The following is a 22010-nucleotide window of genomic DNA, read 5'->3' on the forward strand; positions in this document are numbered from 1 at the left end:
ATGATAGGTAGACAGATTATTAGATAGATAGATAGATAGATGGATGATGGGTAGATGACAGATGATAGATGACAGGGAGATAGATGATGGGTAGATTATATAGATAGATTAGATGATAGATGATAGATAGGTAGGTAGATAGATGATGGTTAGATAGGTATTAAATGAAATTGATGGACCCCATGCTGTAAGACGCTGCACTGCTGCTGAGAGCAGGAGTATGGATGGTCCTGAAGTAGCATGAGGACCTGGTCACATTCTGTGAGTTGAATGAGCAATTTACAAAATATCTACCACTTGATTCCATTTAAAAAAATTCCATGGAAGCCTAAGTATGCATAGGAGAGGGGTGTAGGGAAGACCTCAAGGTGTTGCCAGAGGTTTTCTGGTAATGGGAATTTGCACGAGCTTTAGTGCCTATTTTTTTTTTTTCCTTATTGGTGAGTTGTTTTTTTTTTAAGTTTCTATAATGATACAGGTGTCACCTTCAAAATACAAAAATGAAAGGTAGCCGGGCGCGGTGGCTCACGCCTGTAATCCCAGCACTTTGGGAGGCCGAGGTGGGCGGATCACCTGAGGTCAGAAGTTCAAGACCAGCCTGGCCAACATGGTGAAACTCCATCTCTACAGAAATACAAAAAACTAGCCGGGCATAATGGTGGGTGCCTGTCATCCCAGCTATTCAGGATGCTGAGGCGGGACAATTGCTTGAACCCGGGAGGCGGAGGTTGAGCCGAGATGGCGCCACTGTACTCCAGCCTGGGTGACAGAGCGAGACTCTGTCTCAAAAAAAAAAAAAAAAAAAAAATGCAGCACAGGGATGCAGCGCCACCCTGTGAGGGTGTAGACTTCATGGGTGACGCCTGCTGACTCTCACCACCCCTGTGCCACCCCAGGGCCTTTACCACTGGGACCCCGCCGGCCCCCCGTTACCACCACTCGGCCGTCGTCTATGGGAGCAGCATGTTTGTCTTTGGTAAGCAGCCTCCTGCCTCCCAGGGGCTGTGTCGCCCCCGAGGCCCACAGACACCCTGCCCTTCTGCAGGCCTGGGGCGTTTGTGCTCATGCTGTATACAGCAGGGGCTCTCTGTTCACCCTTGGCTTTGTCTGCCAGTCCTCTGAATTCTGCGCTGGATCTGGGACCCCTTGCCCTAACAGCCCTGAACTCACAGGGTTGGGTGTCTTTCGGTGTTGCTGGGCTGTGGCTGGGAACAGTGTCCTGCTCATCTCTGTGTCCCCAGAGCCCAGCATGGAGGCAGGCGGGCAGTAGGTCCTTCTAGGGCTTGTGGAGGGAGTCCTGGCTTATGCATTTTCAGTGGGGCCAGATTCTGGTCCACCTTCCAGGGTTTGAAATCTTCAAGACTGCCTTTGGGTTTGACAGTTTCTCACTCTCTTTACTCAGGGGGTTACACTGGGGACATTTATTCCAATTCTAACTTGAAGAATAAAAATGACCTCTTTGAATACAAGTTTGCAACTGGCCAGTGGACGGAGTGGAAAATTGAAGGACGGTGAGAAACTTTGCAGAAACATTTGGGACAGGCAGGGTCCTGGGTGGCATTGGATCTGGAATCTGTCCCCTGTTGCCTCCCAGATGAGGACTCTGAGGGCACGCAGTAGCAGGGAGCTTAGGGTTGGTGGAATATCCCCCGGTGCAGCTGTGCATGGCCTGCTACCAGCCTTTAGTTCCCTCCTTTCAGAAGAGACCCAAATGGGCCGGGCATGGTGGCGCAAGTCTGTAGTCCTAGCACTCTGGGAAGCTGAGGTGGGAAGATCACTTGAGCCCAGGAGTTCAAGGCTGCAGTGAACCATGCATGCCTCACTGCACTCCAGCCTGGAAGATGGAGCAAGACCTTGTCACAAAAAAATTTTTAAAAAGACCCAATGTACTGCTGATGGTGCTTCTGGGGTCCTGCTTTTTAAGCACCCCCTTTGATATTTTGGTGGCACCTAGGAGAAGGTTCTGTGCCTCTGTGGCTGTCTGAATTCCTCTTCAAGCCTCCAGTCGGCCTCTTATTGGCCTTGTTGCTTATTCCTAGTGCCTTGTGGAGGCCCTGAAGCCCCAGTGTTGGGCGGATGTGGCTATGCAGCCTGGCTGTGGCCCCTGCACTGACCATATGGGACTGCGAGGCTCAGGTCTGTGCTGGGCGGCCTCACTCCCTCCCCTCTTCCCTCACACTCCAGGTTGCCGGTCGCTAGGTCAGCCCACGGGGCCACGGTGTACAGTGACAAGCTGTGGATCTTTGCTGGCTATGACGGCAATGCCAGGTGGGTGGTGGTCCGGCCTTTGTACCCCTCCTCCGACTGCACTGAGACCTGGAGCAGGCCATCCTGGCCTTTGAGGGCTTAGGCTGGGAGAGCTCTGCCTAGTAGGTTTTGAGTGTCACTGTCTAGGGGTTTCTTGGGAGGGGGACAGGGAAAGAGGAGGATGGGCAGATGGAGGTGAGAACCACTGGGTGGAGCCCCATGTCTACCTCCGTTGAGGATCCTCAGCCAGGAGTCGCCCTGCAGGGCTGAGTCAGTGGGCGGATGGGCGGTGCCCAGGCTCAGGCCCAGCCCTGGTTCTTGCCCAGGCCAAAGGCCTTTTCCTCCTTATTTTAGAAAGTTGGCTTTGCTCTCTTTTTCTGATTACAAAAGTAGCATGTGCTGGTTTCCCAAAACTTCAGCATTATAGAAACTCCTAACGATGCAGTGATGGTGGTGGTGTCTGTGATATCTGTGTCCTCTCCCCACCCAGGAGGGACACTGCGTGAGGAGCTGGCCTGCCACACTGCCCCAATGTCATGTATGAGAGTACTTGTTCTGTCTGGGCCGGGCAGGGGGCCCAGCACAGCAGGGATTTGAGGCAGTGCCTGCCACCCCACACAGAAGTTCCCGCCTCATGGCCGCACAAGTCTCCTACCCTGTGTGGGGATGGGGGTACTCCCTTCAGCCATCCCTTCCAGCCAGGACCGGCCCACCCTGACAGCCAGACCCAAGGGGTCCTCACTGGTCTGTCCTAATACAGGTTGAATGACATGTGGACAATTGGCCTCCAGGACCGAGAGCTCACCTGCTGGGAGGAGGTGAGGGGCACCGGGAGCCAGGGTGCAGGTGGAGGGAGGTGGGAGGTGCAGGGAGCCAGGGTGCAGGTGGAGGGAGGTGGGAGGTGCAGGGAGCCAGGGTGCAGGTGGAGGGAGGTGGGAGGCAGGCAGAGCCAGGCTAGGGGGTCGAGGCTGCTTTCTTCCCCCTTCAAAGCCCTGCCTCCACCTGAGCCACGCTCTCCTCCCTGGCGACCTGCGGGCCTTCATGACCAGTTCCTCACTGTGGCTGCACAGTGATTCGAGCCTTGGTGTTTTGGATGGGCAGAGCGCCACATGTTTGAGGGATGTGGTTTTGCTTTAATCCACCCTTTGTTTCAATGCAGTGAGGGCAGTCTGCTATCTAGTGTTCTGCTCCCTGGAGCTCCCCCTGGGATTGCTTTCCCCTTTAGAAACATGGAATTTATTTATGTATTCATTAAAAAAAATTTTTTTTTCTCAGTCTTCTGGGCATGAAAAACATGGGTTTAGCCGCTGCGGATTTAACCCTGATGATTTTAGCCCTAGCTGTTCGCAACTGAGCCCCCTGAAGTGGAGGAGACAGGGCTATGTGCTGCTCGAAGACAAATGAATCTGTGAACCCTCATCTGGGGAAGTTTCAAGAATAAAAGCAGTCCCATCTCAGCAGTCTTGAGCGTTGTGAAATGTGAGTGGGCCCCGTGAGGCCAGGGCTGAGCTGTTCTCTCCCCCATGCAGGTGGCCCAGAGTGGTGAGATACCCCCGTCTTGCTGCAACTTCCCCGTGGCCGTGTGCCGGGACAAGATGTTTGTGTTCTCCGGGCAAAGCGGAGCCAAGATAACCAACAACCTCTTCCAGTTTGAATTCAAGGACAAGACGTGAGTACTCTGGCCAGTGGGGTGGAGGGAAGATAGTCAGTGCCCCCGAATCCTTGAATGTGAAGGACGCCCCCTGCACCTGGTGGCCATGGTAACTGTCCTTCTGAGCTCTGCAAACAGCAGGAGGTTCCAGCCTGGAGCAGGGATGTGCAGGTCTCCAGGATATGGCTACAGTTTAGCAAGATAGGGCCTGGCGAGGAGGCCCCTGACTAGGCCTCCCCCTGACTATGAAGGACATCCCCTTCCCCGTGAATGGCTTGGTCAGGGCCACCAGTAACAAACATGGCCTGCATAGATCTCAAATGATGGCAGAAGACCAGAGGGGCCTGCAGGTCCCCAGAGGTCTGGCCCATGCTGCCCCTGGCTGCTGGCCAGCCCTTGACCCTGCAATGAGGCTGCAGAAGAGGGCACAAGGAGTGTGAGCTGCAGGCACAGAGGGTTTGGGAAGGGACTTGGGAGCTTCCCTGGAGGCCACGGGTGCGTGGGAGGAAGGGCAGGGTGCCCCAGGACGAGGGAACCTGTCGAGGGCCCGGGGCTTAGCAAGGAGCCAGATGGAATAGCCCTGCCAGGCCAGGATCTGTTCTGAAGTCTTCAACTAACTTAGCAAAAGAGAGGACTCGCTGGGAGGTACTGGGAAGCCTGGAGGTGGAAGGTGCTGGAGCAGCATCAGGATGTGGGGTGCAGGCAGCTCCCAGGATGGGGACTCAGCTGTGGGGATGGTCTGACTGGGCAGCATGAAGATGTGCAATGGTCTCTGCACAACTTCACTTCCCAGAGAGCAGGACTGCCTGGCGGGTCAGATGCCACCCTCCTGCCCATCACTGCTGCCTGCACCATGGGGAGACAGGGGAGCTCCGGCAGGACCCCGCAGTGGGCCACATGGAACCAGGCAGGGCTGGTGCCAGTGCTGGATGGGGTGAGGGGTGCTCAGCGAGGTGTCTAGGCCTCCCTCTGGACCCTGGGCTAGTCACCGCAGGGGCTGCAGGGGGACCTCCCAGTGAGGGCCTGCTGTGGGAAGGCCCCGAGGGTGAGCAGGAGCCCCTGTCCCAGCATTGGTTCACTGTCGTGTACCCCCAGGTGGACACGCATCCCAACCGAACACCTGCTCCGGGGTTCCCCACCACCCCCGCAGCGGCGCTACGGGCATACCATGGTGGCCTTTGACCGCCACCTCTATGTGTTTGGGGGTGCGGCCGATAACACGCTGCCCAATGAGCTGCACTGCTATGACGTGGACTTCCAGACCTGGGAGGTCGTCCAGCCCAGCTCCGACAGCGAGGTGAGGGTGCCCAGGGGTGTCCTGCCCTGCCATCTGGACACCAGTGGCTCCTACCCTGCTCCCACCTTCTCCCCAGCTCCTCACAGCTTTGGGGCCCCTTGGGGTTCCAGACAGCTACCAGGAGCAAGGCCAGGACACCTGGGCCTCAGCCCTGGACACGTGCCCCGGCCTCCAGCCCCAGCTTCACCCCACAGCCTGCAGGTGGTTAACGCTTCACACCCCATCATGGCTACATGGGGCTGCTGTGCTGCAGACCTTTCCTGGGAAGCCCAGAGCCATGCAGCTCTTCCTTCTTTCCGAACCCGCTCTCAAGGCCAGGATGGTGGGGATCTCTGGGCACCTACCTGGCCCTTGCCAACTGATCTCATGCCCACGTGTCTCTCCTCTTCAGGTCGGTGGGGCTGAAGTGCCCGAGCGAGCCTGTGCTTCCGAGGAGGTGCCCACCCTGCCCTTTGAGGAGCGAGGCGGCTTCAAGAAGTCCCGAGATGTGTTCGGCCTGGACTTTGGCACCACCTCAGCCAAGCAGCCCGCCCAGCCCGCCTCGGAGGTACAGGCTGGGCCCTCATTAAGGCTCCATCACCTCCTGAAGCAGGTCCTGTGATCAACCCCTCTCACACATGGGGAGACTGAGGCCCAGAGAAATACTTGCTTGGGGTCACATTCCAAAGGAGATGCAGGGCCAGGAGCCCTCACCCTGCTGGCCAGGCTGCAGCTTTCTGGGATGGGTGCCACACACTGGCCGAGTGCCCCCCCACTCTGAGGGTCCCCATGGCCCGTCATGCCCCACTCGACTACGTGGGTATTCAGGTCCCGCCTGTGTCTGTGGTTGCACCCAGGGGCCCTCCTCCCTTGGGGACCCTGCCCCCTGGCCCTTCATGGCCATGAGGTGGCGCGTCCTTGCCCTTACCTGGCTGTACCAGCCCCACAGTGGAGGCTCTGCCCCCCATTCCACCCTGCCTTCTTGTCCCCCAGCTGCCCAGCGGGAGGCTCTTCCACGCGGCTGCTGTCATCTCGGACGCCATGTACATCTTCGGGGGCACGGTGGACAACAACATCCGCAGCGGGGAGATGTACAGGTTCCAGGTGTGGGGCCTGTGGGCCTGTAGGAATGGCTGGGTGGACGGATCCCCCGTGATGGGAAACTGAGGCCAAGTCGGGGGGGCGGGCCTTATCCAGGCCATTGCCAGGGCCACACCTGGCGGGATGGAATCCTTGGGAGCAGCCCTGTGGGCTGAGGTGGCACTAAAGTGGGCAGCCTCTGTGCAGTGGGGCAGGCGGATGGCACTGGGGCTCACAGCAGAGTCAGTGGAGGGAGCCGGGCCAAGCTAGGCTCAGCACCAGAGCCTCACAGGCATCACAGCCTGGCCCAGGGCAGAGCCAGGGCTGACAGTGGCTTGCACTGACAGCCCCTTCCCAGGCCTGGAGGAACAGGTGGTCAGGGCAGGGACTCACAGCCACAGTGAGGTCAGGGCCGGCTTCCTAGAGGAGATTGGGGTGGTGCTGGTGGGGGCCAATGTGAGGACACAAGTCCAGGCAGAGTGGAGACAGCAGAGCTCTGCTGAGGCCTGGGCCCCAGCTGAAGGCAAGAGGCAGGGGAGCCCTTTCCTGCTGTGGAACTGGCCGTGGACAGTTGCAGGTGCAGAGGCTGGAGCCAGGCTGTATTTTCAGGGTGGGGTGGCGGCGGCTTTTTCTCCTCAGCCAGGCCCACCTGCCTTCTGGGCCCTGAGGGTCAGCATGGGTCAGGTGGGGACCTCAGGGTCAGCCTGCGCAGCCACACTGGGGCCACTCTGCTGTCCTCAACATCTAGCCTCACTGGGCCCCTCTTGCAGTTCTCCTGTTATCCTAAGTGCACGCTGCACGAGGACTATGGGCGGCTGTGGGAGAGCCGCCAGTTCTGCGATGTGGAGTTCGTGCTAGGTGAGGTGAGTGCCTGTCCTTGCACCCTGCTCTGCCTGCTGTGCCTGGGTAGTGGGAACTTCGCCCCTCAGAAAAACAGCTGCTGGCCTGGTGGTGCTGACCCTGGCCGGCTGGGTCTCTGTTCTCTGGGGCGAGGGTCCCATGCCCTCTGCCAGTGCATTATTCTTTGTACAGAAGGAGGAGTGCGTGCAGGGCCATGTAGCCATTGTCACTGCGCGGAGCCGCTGGCTTCGCAGGAAGATCACGCAGGCACGGGAGCGGCTGGCCCAGGTGAGGTGCCTAACTGCCCCGCCTGGACCAGGCAGCCATGCCTGTTGTCCACTGGGGTGCCCTTGAGCTCCCTTCTCCCCACAGAAGCTGGAGCAGGAGGCCGCCTCAGTTCCCAGGGAGGCCCCCGGCGTGGCTGCTGGTGGGACCCGGCCACCCCTGCTGCACGTGGCCATCCGGGAGGCCGAGGCCCGGCCCTTCGAGGTTCTCATGCAGTTCCTTTACACCGACAAGATCAAATACCCACGGAAAGGTCCGCCTGGGTGGGGGTGGAACAGGATTGGTGTGGGCTGGGGTGCGGGCAGCAGAGCCAAAAGGTGGGTGCTGCCAGCCCTGCCTTACTGATGGGCCCCCTGAGGCTCAGAGGCTGCAGATCACCCTCATTACCCATGATCATTGCCGCTGGACACCATCTGAGTCCCCCCAGGCCTTGCTCCTACCTAGTGGCCCCAACTCACACTCTTCCATGTGGGGAGCCCTGTGCCCTGTGCCCCGCCCTCCCCTCTCCGGCTCCCTGAGACTCGGGGGCTCTGGGGCGCAGGCCACGTGGAGGATGTGCTGCTCATCATGGATGTGTACAAATTGGCACTGAGCTTCCAGTTGTGCCGCCTGGAGCAGCTGTGCCGCCAGTACATCGAGGCCTCCGTGGACCTGCAGAACGTGCTGGTCGTGTGCGAGAGTGCCGCCCGGCTGCAGCTGAGCCAACTCAAGGTGTGGGGTGGGGTCAGCGCAATCGGGGTCAGGTGGGGTGTGCTCAGGCTTCGGCCCCCTCCTTGCCCACCACTGTGAGCCCCTCGCCCAGCCTGGGACCCTGGCTTGACCCTGCCTGCCTGCCTGCCTGTGCCTGTCTGCCCAGGAGCACTGCCTGAACTTCGTGGTGAAGGAGTCCCACTTCAACCAGGTGATCATGATGAAGGAGTTCGAGCGCCTCTCCTCGCCGCTGATTGTGGAGATTGTGCGGCGGAAGCAGCAGCCACCCCCTCGCACTCCCTCAGACCAGCCAGTGGACATTGGTAGGGAGCCCCGTTCCCCTTCCCTCGGGTCTGGGAGGGATGGTGTTCATCTGTGGCAGGAGACTTGGGAGCCATGGAGAGCACCTGCCAGGCCCTCGGGGTGGGGGTGGGTGCCATGGGACCCCAGAGTGCTCTCCTGGGTACAGCGCAGAAACAGATGGAGGCAGAAGCCCCCAACCCATGGGGCTTGCCACAGTGGGCTGTGTCCTGGTGAGCTGGGATTTCCTGAGCCAATTTCTGGGGGTGGACATGGGCACCTCTTTTGGGCTGGGATGTCAGGTCTGATGGCCCAGGGTCACAGTGATCAGTCGCTGGACTTCTCTTTGCTTGTAATGTCACAGGCCCCTTCATTCCCCCAGCTCTCCTTGGGGGTCGTGCTGACCCCAGTTGCTGGCTCTTGGTGACATCTGCCGGCACCAGAGGCCATGCAGTGGGCCTGGAGGGTGCTTGATCATGAGGGCAGCGAAGGGGGCACAGCAAGCTGGGTGGAAGATGAGACACTGGGTGGTGGGCTGTGTGTTCAGCATAGTGCTGGAGTCGGTCAGGGCGCTGAGGGAGGACAGAATGTGGTTGATGGTGCCTCAGGGCCAGAGTGAAACCTTCTGCCTGGGTGAAGTTTTGTTCAGAGTGACAACATGGGCAGATGTGCGGGAAGGTAGTGCCATGGGGCCCCAAGGCCAGAATCCCAGGCTGTACCTGCTCAGGGTTCCTCCCACCCCCAGGCACCTCTCTGATCCAGGACATGAAGGCATACCTGGAGGGGGCGGGCGCAGAGTTCTGTGACATCACGCTGTTGCTGGATGGGCACCCACGGCCAGCCCACAAGGCTATCCTGGCCGCCCGCTCCAGGTGGGTGGGGGCTGGACGGGAGGGGAGGGTGGGCCTGGATGGTGTCTTCATTCTGCTGACAGCCGGGTGCCTGCCGCTCATTGTCTACAGCTACTTTGAAGCCATGTTCCGGTCCTTCATGCCCGAGGACGGGCAGGTGAACATCTCCATCGGGGAGATGGTGCCCAGCAGGCAGGCCTTTGAGTCCATGCTGCGCTACATCTACTACGGCGAGGTCAACATGCCGCCCGAGGACTCGCTGTATCCTCACTCCCCAAGGAACTCCCAGGTCCCCACCAAGGGGTGCTGGCACCCACCTCGGGTGGCTTTGAGGCCCGCTCTCCTGCCCCAGGTAGGTGATCTGGGCCCAGCGCCTCCCTCCAGAGGATTTGCTGGTGCCTGGAGCTGGGCCAGGTGCTCTCCGAAGCAGTTGGCACCTGGCAGGGAGGGGTTTGCAGCCAGGAGGAACCAGTGGGTTCCTAACCCTCACAACTGCCCAGAGGATGGGGTGGGTCATTGCTGTGTGTGACAGTTGAGCACAGACATGGAACTACTCCTCTTATGTCACTTCAGTAGGGGTCCGAACATGGAGGGTCACGATGCCTGTTAGGCTTGCAAGGCCATGGAATAGCGCTGCAGATGTGCAGACGGTATTTTTCTGGGGAGGGGATTCATGGTATTTGAATCCTCAGTGGGGCCTTTGACCCACTAAGTAGTTCAGAATCCATTTAGAGAGCATGCTGGTGTGTGGGCTGGATTGGAGACTGACCCCTCCCTGGTGGGCTTGGGGCTCCAGCTGCGTCCCTCCCTGTCCTTCCCTGGGAGGGTGTGGGCAGACCAGGTTCCTTTGGTCAGCTCCTTAACCAGGCCCCAGCTACTTGTTTGCGGCCCCCTACTACTATGGCTTCTACAACAACCGGCTGCAGGCGTACTGCAAGCAGAACCTGGAGATGAACGTGACGGTGCAGAACGTGCTGCAGGTAGCCCCCCAGCCCTGTGCCCGTGGCTGCAGCTCCCACTGAGTGGGTGAAAGGGGCAGCGCCTCAAGGTCCCTGCCATTACAGATCCTGGAGGCAGCCGACAAAACGCAGGCGCTGGACATGAAGCGGCACTGCCTGCACATCATCGTGCACCAGTTCACCAAGGTCAAGGCTCTGGCCTCCCCTTCAGGACTTGCTTCCCCTCGGCAGTGGCCACGCCCAGGCAGGGAGGGGTGCCCAGGCTCTGTGGTCCCCTGCAGTGGTGGGTCCTGGGGGTGGGCGAAGCAGAGCAGCCCACCACTGGCTGCACCTTGCTTCATCCTTGGGACCAGCCTGAGCCCCGAGTAGGGTGGGCCCCAGAGGGCTCCACTGCCCACCATGGCCCTTATGTGGATCTAGTCCCATCTCCTTCCGGCCTGCTTGCCTTGCAGGTCTCCAAGCTGCCCACGCTGCGGTCACTGAGCCAGCAGCTGCTGCTGGACATCATAGACTCCCTGGCCTCCCACATCTCAGACAAGCAGTGCGCGGAGCTGGGTGCTGACATCTGAGGCCCTATAGCGCCTGCCCATTGTGAAGAATTGCCGTGCCTGCCTGCCCTGCCCACTGAGAAGACTACTGGCTATGCGTCTGCCTATGGCAGAGTGGGTGCACCTGCCAGGCCAAGGGTCAGGGTGCCCAGAGCCTCCAAATAGAGCTGAGGGGATGTGGGGCCCCAATCTCAATTCACTGAAGACACAGGTCCCACAGAGAGCAGATGAGGAAGCACACCCCCTCCCCTGTCATCACCCTCTCCTGATGTGGTGTGGATGTGAGGCCATGGCTCAGTGATGGGCTCACCACCCAGAAGTGGGGAGAGACCTTGGGCCTCCCACCCAGTGGTGCTTGGCCTGGCTCCTGTGGCCTGGGTGTGTTGTAGACCCAGGCACTGGGGCCTATCACCAAGGCTCCTCCAACATGCGGGAGGAGGCTTAGCAGACTTGCGCTGCACCATGTAATCTGCTTGGGCTGCTCCTGTCCCGCCCACCCTCACTGAGATCCATGTAAGGGGCTCCTTTTCCCACCTGGAACTTTTGAGTGTGGACTCATGATGTGTGGGTCTCACCTGACTTGAGGTGAATTTTGGAGTGACGGGCCCTGAGGTCAGCTCCCAGGTCGGTTGTGCTGGGCCAGGCCTGGTTTTCACAGGGGCTGAAGGATCCCAGTCCACCTGTGTGCATGTCAGGGCTCAGGCGGAAAGAAGCCAGCCAAGTCCCGCGTGTCCCTTGCTGAGTATTTTGTCACAGACAAGCCTCCATTAAAGCCACAGCAGTGCTACCTACCACACACACCTTGCTGGCCCAGCCACCACTGCTGGCCTCAGTCCCTCGGCCCTCCCGCAGCCGAGGACTGGCTCTGGAGCCCATGGCTTAGCAGATCCCCAGATGTAGGTCAGTCGGTCTTACCTGTCTCTATCCATGCTGTCAACTCCTGACCCCACCTGGGGTCACCTGGTCACACTGGGGAGAAGGGCTATGAAGGCCTCCAGGCTGGCCCCTCCCAGGGGAATCCTGGAGGCCTGGGGTGGGCTCCTGCCCCTTCTGCCCTGCCTTCCCCCTGCACTGTGCTCTTGGCTCCTGTGGAAGGCAGGCTGCCGTCTTGCCATAGTGAGGCCTCCATGTGAATCCACTCTGATGCTGGGGAACCAGTGCTCCCTTATTGGGAAGAGGATTCCAGGACCCCTTTTTTGTTGTGGCTGCTATGCTGTGTGCCACAGCTCACCTTGGGGAAGTGACCTGCTCTCCTCTGGCTGTATGCAGGTGGATGGGGGGCCTTGAGTGGCAAGTTGCTTAGCTAACAGGAACAGATCCATAGGCAGCCTGCAGGCTAGGAAGTGGCCTAGTGCAAGATGAGCTGGGAACAAGGGAGGAGAGAGTGGGAGCTAGGGCAGAGGCTGAGCCAGGAGGCCCATGAGGTGAGGACACAGCAGGCACAGGACCATGGCTGGGGGTATATGTCAGAACCTGGAAGTGGAGTGCAGGCTGAAGCAGCCAGCCATGTGGGTCAGGTGCATTCATTCAGAGTGGGGCCACAGTTTCCACATGTGGCTCCTGCCACACCCACAGGGCAGCCTCCCCCAAATCCCTCTCCGGGACAGGTCAGCCCGGAAGCCTCCTTGAACTAGTCTGCAAACCCTGCTCTATGCTGACCCTTGTTGCTGAACCCTGAACTGTCTCTTCTCGGCTTACATGAATAAATGAAATTACATGCCAAGGGCCCCAAAAAGCACATTTTACAAAATTGTGTGGCAGTTTCTGGGACTAGAATGAATTCAGTTGTGCTCCTTGGCAGGGAGAGGCCATGCTTGCAGTGAATCACCCCACACACAGAGCTGCTGGAGAATTACAGCTGCAGCAAGGCCTTCCAGGTTCCTGGGAGTTGAAGGAAAAGGACGCTGAGGCCAAGACCTGACTGCTTGTCTCCAAGTTCTAGCCACCTCTTCCTAGATTTCCAGGGACTAGCTTGTTGGGGCTTCACTACCTGCTGACATGCCCCAGGAGGCTGATGACTGTCGTCATCATCATCCCTGTTTTTCAAATAGAGATGGTAGTGAAGGGGGATGGGGAGAGGGTTGCCCTGCTTACCCACCAGGCTGATGGGGCCTGTGGACAGAGAAGCCTGTCATGCCCCTGCTTGAGAATGGAATCTGGACTGGGTTTCACAAGTGTTCTCAAAGGGGCTGGCTGGTTTAGGTCAGGGCTGTTGCAGATCCTATGGAAAGGGCACCTGGCGCTTCAGAGAACCCTGTGGGGCATGGAGCTGCACTAGCAGGGCTGTCTGCCACCAGTAGCTCTGAGGGGTGACAGCCAGGCTCTCTGTTCTCCTTGGCGAAGAGCTTCGACTGAGCCCTCTGGAAGCTGCAGCCACTGTCTGGGGCAGCAAGCTTAGTACTCAGAGGGGCTCCAGCCCCCAGCTGAGCCAGACAGCAGGCCCTCTGTCTAGAATCCGCTTTATTATGGCACCTGGTGGGATCTGAGGGCGGGAGAGGCAGCAGCCTTGCTGGGCATCCCCTCAGTCAGTCTAGCGGCACCTCCCTTAGGCCATGCTGCTGCTCAGCTGCATGGCAAAGTCCTGCACGTGCTCCTTCAGAGTCTGGCGGGCATCTGCCTGTGCCCTCTTCTCCCGTGCCCGCTCCTGCTGCAGCTTGGTTAGCCTCAGCCGCAGCCGCTGCTCCCGCCGCTTGCAGGCCTGCAGCTGGCGCTGGGCCTTGTCAAGGGCATCAAGGGCTGCCTCAGCTCGCCGCTTCCAGAGTAAGGCGCTGCCCACCTGGTAGCTGTGTTCATTCTGGATGTAGGCTCCAGCGGGTGGAGGCAGGCGCAGCATATAGGCTGAGGGGGAGACTGGCCGTGGCTCGAGAGGGGAGGGCTGCCGCTCTGGCGAAGGCTGGGCACTGCAGCCTGCTTCATCTGCCTGGGCACCCAGGGGGCCCAGTAGGTCTGAGAAGGGGCTGCTAAGGCCAGGCTCCAGCCTCCCTGCTGGGGAGGCCGGCAAAGTGGCAGGTGCTGAGGCCTCTTCCACAGGAAAGCAGGTGACATCAGCAGGTGGAGGTGGAGAAAATGGAGTTGTGGGCCCTCGGCCTTCGGAGCAGCTAGTAAGGGGGAAGAGAGAGACTGATGGGCTAGGCTGAGGGCTTGCCAGACCCCACTCCACCAGTCCACCTGATCCCCTTAACGCCCAAACCCGATCCACAGATTCTGTGGAGCAAGAACCCTGTCTAGTTAGACTGCTGGCAGACCCCCTAGGGCCCAGTCTCTCAGCCTAGGGGTGGGAGTGGGGCATCCCCCACCCATACCACATACCGCTTCCTGCATCGTCTGAGCCGGCTGACTTCAGGGGGGCCAGGTGGATAATTGTGTCCTTTGGTTTTGGCTGTCCGGCGCAATTTGGAGAAAGACTCAAATATGGTGGGGACTGCCCCCTCCTTTAGCCTGTGATACCCGCTGTGGGGAAAAGCAACCCAGATGAGCTGGAGAGCAAGTGCTGCCTCCCCAGGCCAACCTGCCGCCAGCACCAGCGGAGTGGGAGGCTGGAAGGCATCGCGCAAACAATAGGTCTGGGGAATGCCAAGTTAGAGCTACACCAATCGCTTCCCTGCAGGACCCCTCAAAGTCGAGGTGCGTGGAAAACCTGCACAAGCAGAGCTGGGCTGACCAGCCAAAAACAATTTTTTGATTTGTGGACTTGCTGGCAAGACTGGGGCTCTGAAAAATACTCTCTGGAAAGGCTCACGTTTTTCCCCGTGTCATGGCACAGTGATCCTGGGGGTGGGTCTCACTGTACAGAGCTGGGAAGAGGAAACAGCCCCCTCGGACGCTGGCTGCTCAAGGGACTTCCAGGACCTGTAGCTGTCCCAATCCGCCTGAGGCCCCACGTCCTACCCCAACGCTGGCCGGCAGGGAGGCTCACCTGATTCCCACCAGCTCAAAGCAGTTCTCCTCAAAGTGTTTGGAGCAGAAGTAGATGTACTCGGATGCCGGGTCCCACAGGCCCTGGCCGCTGGGGTCCAGCCGCTGGCAGTTGGCCAGCCACAAGCCTCGCCTCGGGTTGTCCTTCTTGGGAAGTCTGTGGAGCCACAAACCCGTGAGCACCAGGCTGTCCATAGCCCTGGGCTCATGCTGCCCAAGCTCCCCAGGGGGAAAACGCAGACCCAACACGCGCCGCCACGAGACCACCCTGCGACCCCGCCAGATAAGCACCAGCGCCCCGGCACAGACCAGGCAACGGGAGCCTCGACAAGAAAAGCAGTTTCCTCAGCGTCGTCTGGCAGGTAACAGAGTGGTGCACGTCCAAGCCGGCCAGATTTCCCATCCTCCCCGTCCCGACTGCATTTGTTTCTGCCAGGACCGTCCCGCTTCGCCTCCCACCCACAGGTTCAAGCCTCCTCAGGATCCGAGAAAGGCGCGAAGCCTCTACGCAGTTACGGCCCGAAGCGAGCAACGACTAGCGCATGCGCACGAGAACCCGCGCACGCGCGCTGACCTGTGGAAGGAGATGCCGCGGTTGCGCGTCTCGCGCGTGTCCCGTGTGCAGCAGCCGGCAGCGGAGCAGTGACGCGGCATCTGGGGAAGAGGCGGGAGTTAAGTCGCAAGCGGCTGTCCGGGCATCCAGAGGAGCCTCGCGCCGCCAGCCGCCGCTCCTCCCCAAGGGGCTCTGGCCCGTTGGGTGCCCCCCGGCCCGTTGTTGCCCCAACCCCGTCCCAGCCGGTTTCTTGACTTCTGTCAGCGGCACTCACGGTCTGGCCATTGCTGCGCCGCCGAAGTCTCGCGAGGGGTAGCGCGCGCCGGAAGTTGGTACCATAGAGACTGGAGAGCTGGAGGTGCTCCGCCCGCGGGGCGGGGCGAGGTGCCAGCGAGCTGGGTTCGGAAGCGGTGCGAGTGTGCGAGTCTCTGTTGCGCCCGCGTCGTCCCAGCTGCCTGGACTACCGGTGTTGTCGCCCATGTGGGCTTGTCTTTCGTCGATTGAGGCCTCACTGTTCTCCGTAAACACCCCAGCACGATGGAGCGGCCCCAGTGTACGGGTCGGCCCGGGAGCGGAAAGCTGCGGTGTCCTGGGAGCCTCGAAAGCCGCGGGGCGGCAGCTCTCTTCCGGAAGACCACTGACTGACGAAAGAAAACGGGGCCTGGGACGCTTGCACAAAAGAACCCGACAAAAACCAGAGCCCACACTCTCGTACCGGGGAGGTGTACTTGAGGGAGGGCAGGGTATGCCCCTGAGTACACTGGGGACGTGTGCTGGGCGGGAAGTTCCATTGTAGCCAGCTTCGGTAGGGGCGTGACGGAGTGGGGGAAAAGCTGAGGATGCCGCTATGACAGGCAGCGTCGGGAACTGCGCCTGCGAAGGCCGTGGACACATGACCCGGCGGGCTGCTTAACTTAAGTCCTCATCTCCTCCCATAAGACTCAGTGAAAATAGCCGCTCCATTCAAGAGCTTCAGAAGGTTTAAATGCAAAATAGGCCAGGCGCGGTGGCTCAACGCCTGTAATCCCAGCACTTTAGGAGGCCAAGGCGGGCAGATCACAAGATCGGGAAATGGAGACCATCCTGCCAACATGGTGAAACCCCGAATCTACTTAAAAAAAAAAAAAAAAGAGCTGGGTGTGGTGGTGCTCGCCTATAGTCCCAGCTAGTCGGGAGGCTGAGGCAGGAGAATCGCTTGAACCCGGGAGGCAGAGGCTGCAGCGAGCGGAGATCATGCCACTGCATTCCAGCCTGGGCGACAGTGAGACTCCGGCTTGAAAAAGAAAAGTAAAGCATTTTGTCCTAATTCCCTCAGTTAGTGTTTTGAAGCCAGCAATGGGGAAGTAATGCAATTACTAAACATACTGACATGCTTAATTTCTTCAAGAAAACAAATTGGCCGGGCGCGGTGGCTCACGCCTGTAATCCCAGCCCTTTGGGAGCCGAGGCGGGTGGATCACGAGGTCAGGAGATCCAGACCATCCTGGCTAACACGGTGAAACCCCGTCTCTACTAAAAATACAAAAATTAGCAGAGCGTGGTGGCGGGCACCACTCCGTTGAGACTCCGTTTCAAAAAAAAAATGAAACAAATCGATGTTTTTTCCCGTAGAAATGCACTAGGAAGGTTATCTGGAGGAGGAATCTCTCAAAGTACAACACAGGAGAAAGACAATATCGCAATACAGAAATTTTATTTATTTATTTTTTGAGACGGAGTCTCCCTCTGTCACCCAGGCTGGAGTGCAATGGGGCGATCTTGGCTCACTGCAAGCTCTGCCTCCCGGATTCACGCCATTCTCCTGCCTCAGCCTCTCGAGTAGCTGGGACCACAGGGGCACGCCGCCACGCCCAGCTAATTTGCAATACAGAAATTTTAATAGGTAATTAGCTCTTCTAACGTTATGGTAGGGAATACAGAGGGATGGTTGCCTGCCGCACCCTCCCCTCACTATTCTTCGCCTTCTTCAGCCTCAGCTTCCATGGAATCCATGCCCACCTCTTCATAATCCTTTTCCAGAACTGCCAGATCCTCGCGGGCCTCGGAGAATTCCCCCTCTGCCATGCCTTCCCCCACCTACCAGTGCACTAAGGCGCACTTGGCCGAACTTATGATCCAGGCAGGCCCAGGCCTCCGCGATGGCCATGGTGTTGCTCAGCATGCACACCGCCCACTGCACCTTGGCCAGGTCTCCCACAAGGACTACCGTGGGGGGCTGGTAGTTAATGCCCACCTGTCAGAGATGGGCAGTATAGAATGAAGTTTATATTGGCCTCAGAAATGGTAGTTCATTAAAAATTAGAGCTGTGGACCAGTTTCAACACTGTGTTTTAAGAATTTTTGGCATTATCTGTTATCTATTGACAATATCCTTTTTTAAAGAATTTTTGGCATTATCTGTTATCTATTGACAATGTCCTTTGATGACTTCCTTTTTTTTTTCTTCTTCTTCCTCCTTTTTTTTTTTGTTGTTGTTGTTGCTGTTGTTGTTAAGACAGGGTCTAGCACTGTTGCCCAGGCTGGAGTGCAGTGGTGCAATCGCGGCTCACTGCAACCTCTGTCTCCCAGGTTCAAGCGATTCTCCTACCTCAGCAACCTGAGTAGCTGGGATTACAGCCATGTAAGATGGAGATCGGAAGACGGAGATTTCAGTGAGCTGAGATTTTGCCACTGCACTCCAGCCTGGGCTACAGAGTGAGACTCTGTCTCGGAGAAAAAAATATATATATATGTGTGTGTGTGTATCCCATATTACCCATACAGTAAAACACATGAACGAGAACCCTGTCTTGGGATATAAATACATCCAAGGTATACTGTATACTTTGTAAAAAAAAAAAAAAAAAGTGAGTTGAAGTCTGTATTTATGTGCAAAAAAATCTATGTAGTAACATACACAGGCTAGAGCCTTGGGTGGCTAGGGGTAGCATCATGCTGGAGGAGGACAAACGCCTGCCGAGGCGGTGACCCTACCCTGCCCTAACAAGCACTTAGCAGTTAGCAGCAGCTAGATACAGACTCCACAGGAGTTGGAAGGGGCAGAGAGAAAGGTTTGTACCCTGATCAGGGAGTGTTCTCCCACAACTCTAAGGCCAAGCCGATCAGCCCTTCCAAGTGGGAGTGCTGCCAGCTTTCTGTTTACTGTGACCACCTGTGTGCAGTGATTGGGCCTGTCACCTGCAGGAAAGGGACATACATGTCTGCTGGCCACTGCCAACATCACCTGTATAACGAGAGATTACTATGCCTTGAATATGTACAGAACGTTTTTCAGAGGACAGAAACAGCTCTGGGGAAGAAGAGGACTTCAGCTTTTCAGTCGTCCACATTCTTTTCGTATTTTGCCACATATCAGGGTTTTTTTGTTTGTTTTTTGTTGTTTTTGAGACAGGGTCTCTTTCTGTCACCCAGGCTTGAGTGCAGTGGTGTGATCTCGGCTCACTGCAACTTCTGCCTCCTGGGTTCAAGCAATTTTCCCGCCTCAAGTGATCCGTCTGCATCAGCTTTCCAAAGTGCTGGGATTACAGGTGTGAGCCACCACGCCCAGCCCATATCTTTTGTTTTTTGTTTTTTGTTTTGAGATGGAATCTTGCTCTGTCATTCAGGCTGGAGTGCAGTGGCACAATCTCAGCTCACTGCAACCTCCACCTCCTGGGTTCAAGTGACTCTCCTGTCTCAGCCTCCAGAGTAGCTGGAATTACAGGCAACCACCACTACACTTGGCTAATTTTTGTATTTTTAGTAGAGACTGGGTTTCACTATGTTGGCCAGGCTGGTCTTGAACTCTTGACCTCAGGTGATCTGCCTACCTCGGCCTCCCAAAATGCTGAGATTATAGGCGTGAGCCACTGACCGCACCCAGCTTTTTTTTTTTTTTTTTTTTTTGAGATAGGATCTTGCTATTTTGCCCAGGTTAGAGTGAAGTACAGTGGTGCCATCTTGGCTCACTGCAGCCTCAACCTCCCAGGCTCAAGCAGTCCTCCTGTCTCAGCTTCCTGAGTAGCTAGCACTACAGGAAATGTGCCACCATGCCCAGCTAATTTTTTATTTTTTGTAGAGACAGGGTTTTGCCATATTGCCCAGGCTGGTCTCAAAGTCCTGGGCTCAAGCCATCCACCCCATGGATTACAGGTGTGAGACACTGTGCCTGGCCAACATAAGTACTTTTATAATAAAAAACCCAAATTTTTTTTTTTTTTCACTAAGGGTCTTGTTCTATCACCCAGGCTGGAGTACAGTGGCACAATCATAGCTCACTGCAACATCTGCCTCCCAGGCTCAGGTGATCCTCCCACCTCAGCCTCCCAAGTAGCTAGAACTACAGGTGTGTGCCATCACACCCGGTTAATTTTTTGTATTTTGTGTAGAGATGAGGTTTCACCATGTTCCCCTGGCTGATCCTGAACTCCTGGACTCAAGCTTTTTTTTTTTTTTTTTTTGGTGAGAAAGGGCCTCACTTGGTCACCAGGCTGGAGTGCCGTGGTGCGATCTTGGCTCACTGTAACGTCTGCCTCCTAGGCTCAAGTGATCGTCCCACCTCAGCCTTCCAAGTAGCTACAGGTGCGTGGCATCATGCCTGGCTAATTGTATTTTTGGTAGAGATGAGGTTTCACCATGTTGCCTAGGCTGGTCTCGAACTCCTGAGCTCAGGCGATCCACCAACGTCAGCCTCCCAAAGTGTTGGGATTACAGGCAATGAGCCACTCTGCCCAGTCCCCAAATGTTTTTAAGCATGGAAAAGACTTTGAAAATAGCGTATCTGAGGCTGGGTACAATGACTCACGCCTGTAATTCCAGCACTTTGGGAGGCCAAGGCAGGTGGGTCACTTGAGTTCAGGAGCTCGACACCAGCTTGGCCAACATGATGAAACCCTGTCTCTACTAAAAATACAAAAATTAGCCAAGTGTGGTGGTGCATGCCTGTAATTCCAGCTACTCGAGAGGTCGAGACAGGAGAATTGCTTACCTGGGAGGCGGAGGTTGCAGTGTGTTCTGTTGTACTCCAGCCTGGGTGACAGAGCGAGACTCCATCTCAAAAAAAAAAAAAAGAAGCAGATGGTTGTTAAAGAACATAAGAACATGGCTGGGCGCGGTGGCTCAAGCCTGTAATCCCAGCACTTTGGGAGGCCAAGACGGGCGGATCACGAGGTCAGGAGATCGAGACCATCCTAGCGAACACGGTGAAACCCCATCTCTACTAAAAAAAAACACAAAAAACTAGCCGGGCGAGGTGGCGGGTGCCTGTAGTCCCAGCTACTCGGAGGCTGAGGCAGGAGAATGGCGTAAACCTGGGAGGTGGAGCTTGCAGTGAGCTGAGATCCTGTCACTGCACTCCAGCCTGGGTGACAGAGTGAGACTCCGTCTCAAAACAAAAACAAAAACAAAAACATAAGAGCATATGGTTGGCCGGGTGTGGTGGCTCACACCTATAATCCCAGCACTTTGGGAGGCCAAGGCAGGTGGATCACCTGAGTTCAGGAGTTCGAGACCAGCCTGCCCACATGGCGAAACCGCTTCTCTACTAAAAATACAAAAAATTGGCTGGGCGTGGTGGCTCATGTCTGTAATCCCAGCACTTTGGAGGCCGAGGTGGGCGGATCACAAGGTCAGGAGATTAAGACCATCCTGGCTAACATGGTGAAACCCTGGCTCTACTAAAAATACAAAAATAAAAATAAAAAAAAATTAGTCAGGCGTGATGGCGGGCACCTGTAGTCCCAGCTACTCAGGAGGCTGAGGCAGGAGAATGGTGTGAACCCGGGAGGCGGAGCTTGCAGTGAGCCTAGTTCATGCCACTGTACTCCTGCCTGGGCGACAGAGTGAGACTCCGTCTCAGAAAAAAAAAAAAAAATTAGCCAGATGTGGTGGCGGGGCGCCTGTAATCTCAGCTACTCAGGAGGCTGAGGCAGGAGAATTGCTTGAACCGCAGAGGCAGGGGTTGCAGTGAGCCGAGATCATATCACTGCACTCCAGCCTGGGCGACAAGAGTGAAACTCCATCTCAAAACAAACAAACAAAAAAGAATGTATGGTAAACCACACTAAGACTGACAAAAAGGAACTTAGAGCAAAGAGAATTCAACAAGGTCCATCTGGAGCTGGACTATCTTCTGGGAGGACAGGAGAGGTTGTACTTTATCTCCCCACAGACTACTGTCTCACAAGACTTAGCTACAACAGGAAACCTCTGCAGAGCACAGCATCTCCCACAGTGCCTGCCAGCTAAGGATGTCTTCACCTTCCAAATGCAACACCAATTGAAAGAAAAATTCCTCTACTCAAGTCGAGAGGCTTAGTAATTAGACACAGAATGGAAGGTTTCACCTCCTACCTGTAACATCTAATATCCAAGGTCTGTAATCCTCCTGTGTAACATGTAATGAACATTCCAGGTTGGTGTAACTGTTGTAGATTTTACCCTTCTTTTTCCTTTTTTTTTTTTTTTTGAGACAGTCACGCTTTGTTGCCCAGGTTGGAGTGCAGTGGTGTGATCTTGGCTCATTGCAACCTCTGCCTCCCTGTCTCAAGCGATCCTCCCACCTCCGCCTCCCCATTAGCTGTGACTGCAGGCATGCACAACCATACCCGGATAATTTTTATATCTTTTGTAGAGACAGGGTCTCACTATGTTGCCCAGGATGGTCTTGAACTCCTGGGTTCAAGCGATCTTCCCACCTTGGCTTCTCAAAGTGCTGGGATTACAGGCATGTGTCACTGAGCCTGGCGGATTTTACCCTGTTCTATGAATCACTTTAAATCTGTCACTTAAAGATGATTTGCATCAACATAAGATGAAAAATAGAGATGATCTGTGTC

The 22010-nt window shown here is 56.7% G+C and overlaps 2 protein-coding genes across 8 annotated transcripts in view; one reads left to right on the forward strand and one right to left on the reverse strand.

The window, feature by feature from the left end:
* LZTR1 (leucine zipper like transcription regulator 1) overlaps positions 1-12472 on the forward strand; it is a 17753-nt gene extending 5281 nt beyond the window's left edge. For 3 of the 5 annotated variants that reach the window (XM_033234045.1, XM_033234048.1, XM_033234049.1), the window contains 18 exons: positions 897-976; positions 1403-1511; positions 2185-2268; positions 3008-3065; positions 3777-3916; positions 4994-5195; positions 5587-5742; positions 6168-6278; positions 7025-7117; positions 7287-7382; positions 7467-7632; positions 7921-8090; positions 8236-8392; positions 9115-9241; positions 9332-9481; positions 10095-10200; positions 10285-10365; positions 10632-12472. In XM_033234045.1, coding sequence (XP_033089936.1) covers positions 897-976; positions 1403-1511; positions 2185-2268; positions 3008-3065; positions 3777-3916; positions 4994-5195; positions 5587-5742; positions 6168-6278; positions 7025-7117; positions 7287-7382; positions 7467-7632; positions 7921-8090; positions 8236-8392; positions 9115-9241; positions 9332-9481; positions 10095-10200; positions 10285-10365; positions 10632-10748 — 2203 coding nt within the window. In that variant the 3' untranslated portion in view covers positions 10749-12472. The remainder of the gene's footprint in view (positions 1-896; positions 977-1402; positions 1512-2184; positions 2269-3007; positions 3066-3776; positions 3917-4993; positions 5196-5586; positions 5743-6167; positions 6279-7024; positions 7118-7286; positions 7383-7466; positions 7633-7920; positions 8091-8235; positions 8393-9114; positions 9242-9331; positions 9482-10094; positions 10201-10284; positions 10366-10631) is intronic. The other 2 variants (XM_033234047.1, XM_033234046.1) reach the window with 2 other exon arrangements.
* A 700-nt stretch (positions 12473-13172) lies between these two features.
* Positions 13173-15576, reverse strand: THAP7 (THAP domain containing 7). 3 transcript variants are annotated; one of them, XM_033234090.1, is made up of 5 exons: positions 15470-15576; positions 15217-15296; positions 14644-14799; positions 14037-14177; positions 13173-13825 (listed from the first exon to the last, which is right to left on the reverse strand). In XM_033234090.1, the coding sequence occupies exons 2-5, from the start codon at positions 15294-15296 to the stop codon at positions 13273-13275; spliced, it is 930 nt and encodes a 309-aa protein (XP_033089981.1). In that variant the 5' UTR covers positions 15470-15576; the 3' UTR covers positions 13173-13272. The 3 variants fall into 3 exon arrangements, 2 of the variants coding, with proteins under 2 accessions (XP_033089981.1, XP_033089982.1); XM_033234091.1 differs by lacking the exon at positions 14037-14177; XR_004442566.1 differs by lacking the exons at positions 15217-15296; positions 15470-15576 and adding an exon at positions 14952-15099 and having other exon boundaries at positions 13594-13825.
* Between the last annotated feature and the right edge of the window lie 6434 nt (positions 15577-22010).

Source organism: Trachypithecus francoisi, unplaced genomic scaffold (genome assembly GCF_009764315.1).
Source record: "Trachypithecus francoisi isolate TF-2019V2 unplaced genomic scaffold, Tfra_2.0 Lachesis_group14, whole genome shotgun sequence".
In the NCBI taxonomy this organism is placed as follows: Eukaryota; Metazoa; Chordata; class Mammalia; order Primates; family Cercopithecidae; genus Trachypithecus; species Trachypithecus francoisi.

Bases quoted from the DNA above. Each gene is read 5' to 3' on its own strand.
- THAP7 (XM_033234090.1), bottom strand. From the start codon at position 15,296: ATGCCGCGTCACTGCTCCGCTGCCGGCTGCTGCACACGGGACACGCGC. The intron at 14,800-15,216 runs GTCAGCGCGCGT...GTGGCTCCACAG, and splicing joins CGCGGCATCTCCTTCCACAG to ACTTCCCAAGAAGGACAACC. The intron at 13,826-14,036 runs GTATGTGGTATG...CCCCCTTACTAG, and splicing joins CTCAGACGATGCAGGAAGCG to CTGCTCCGAAGGCCGAGGGC.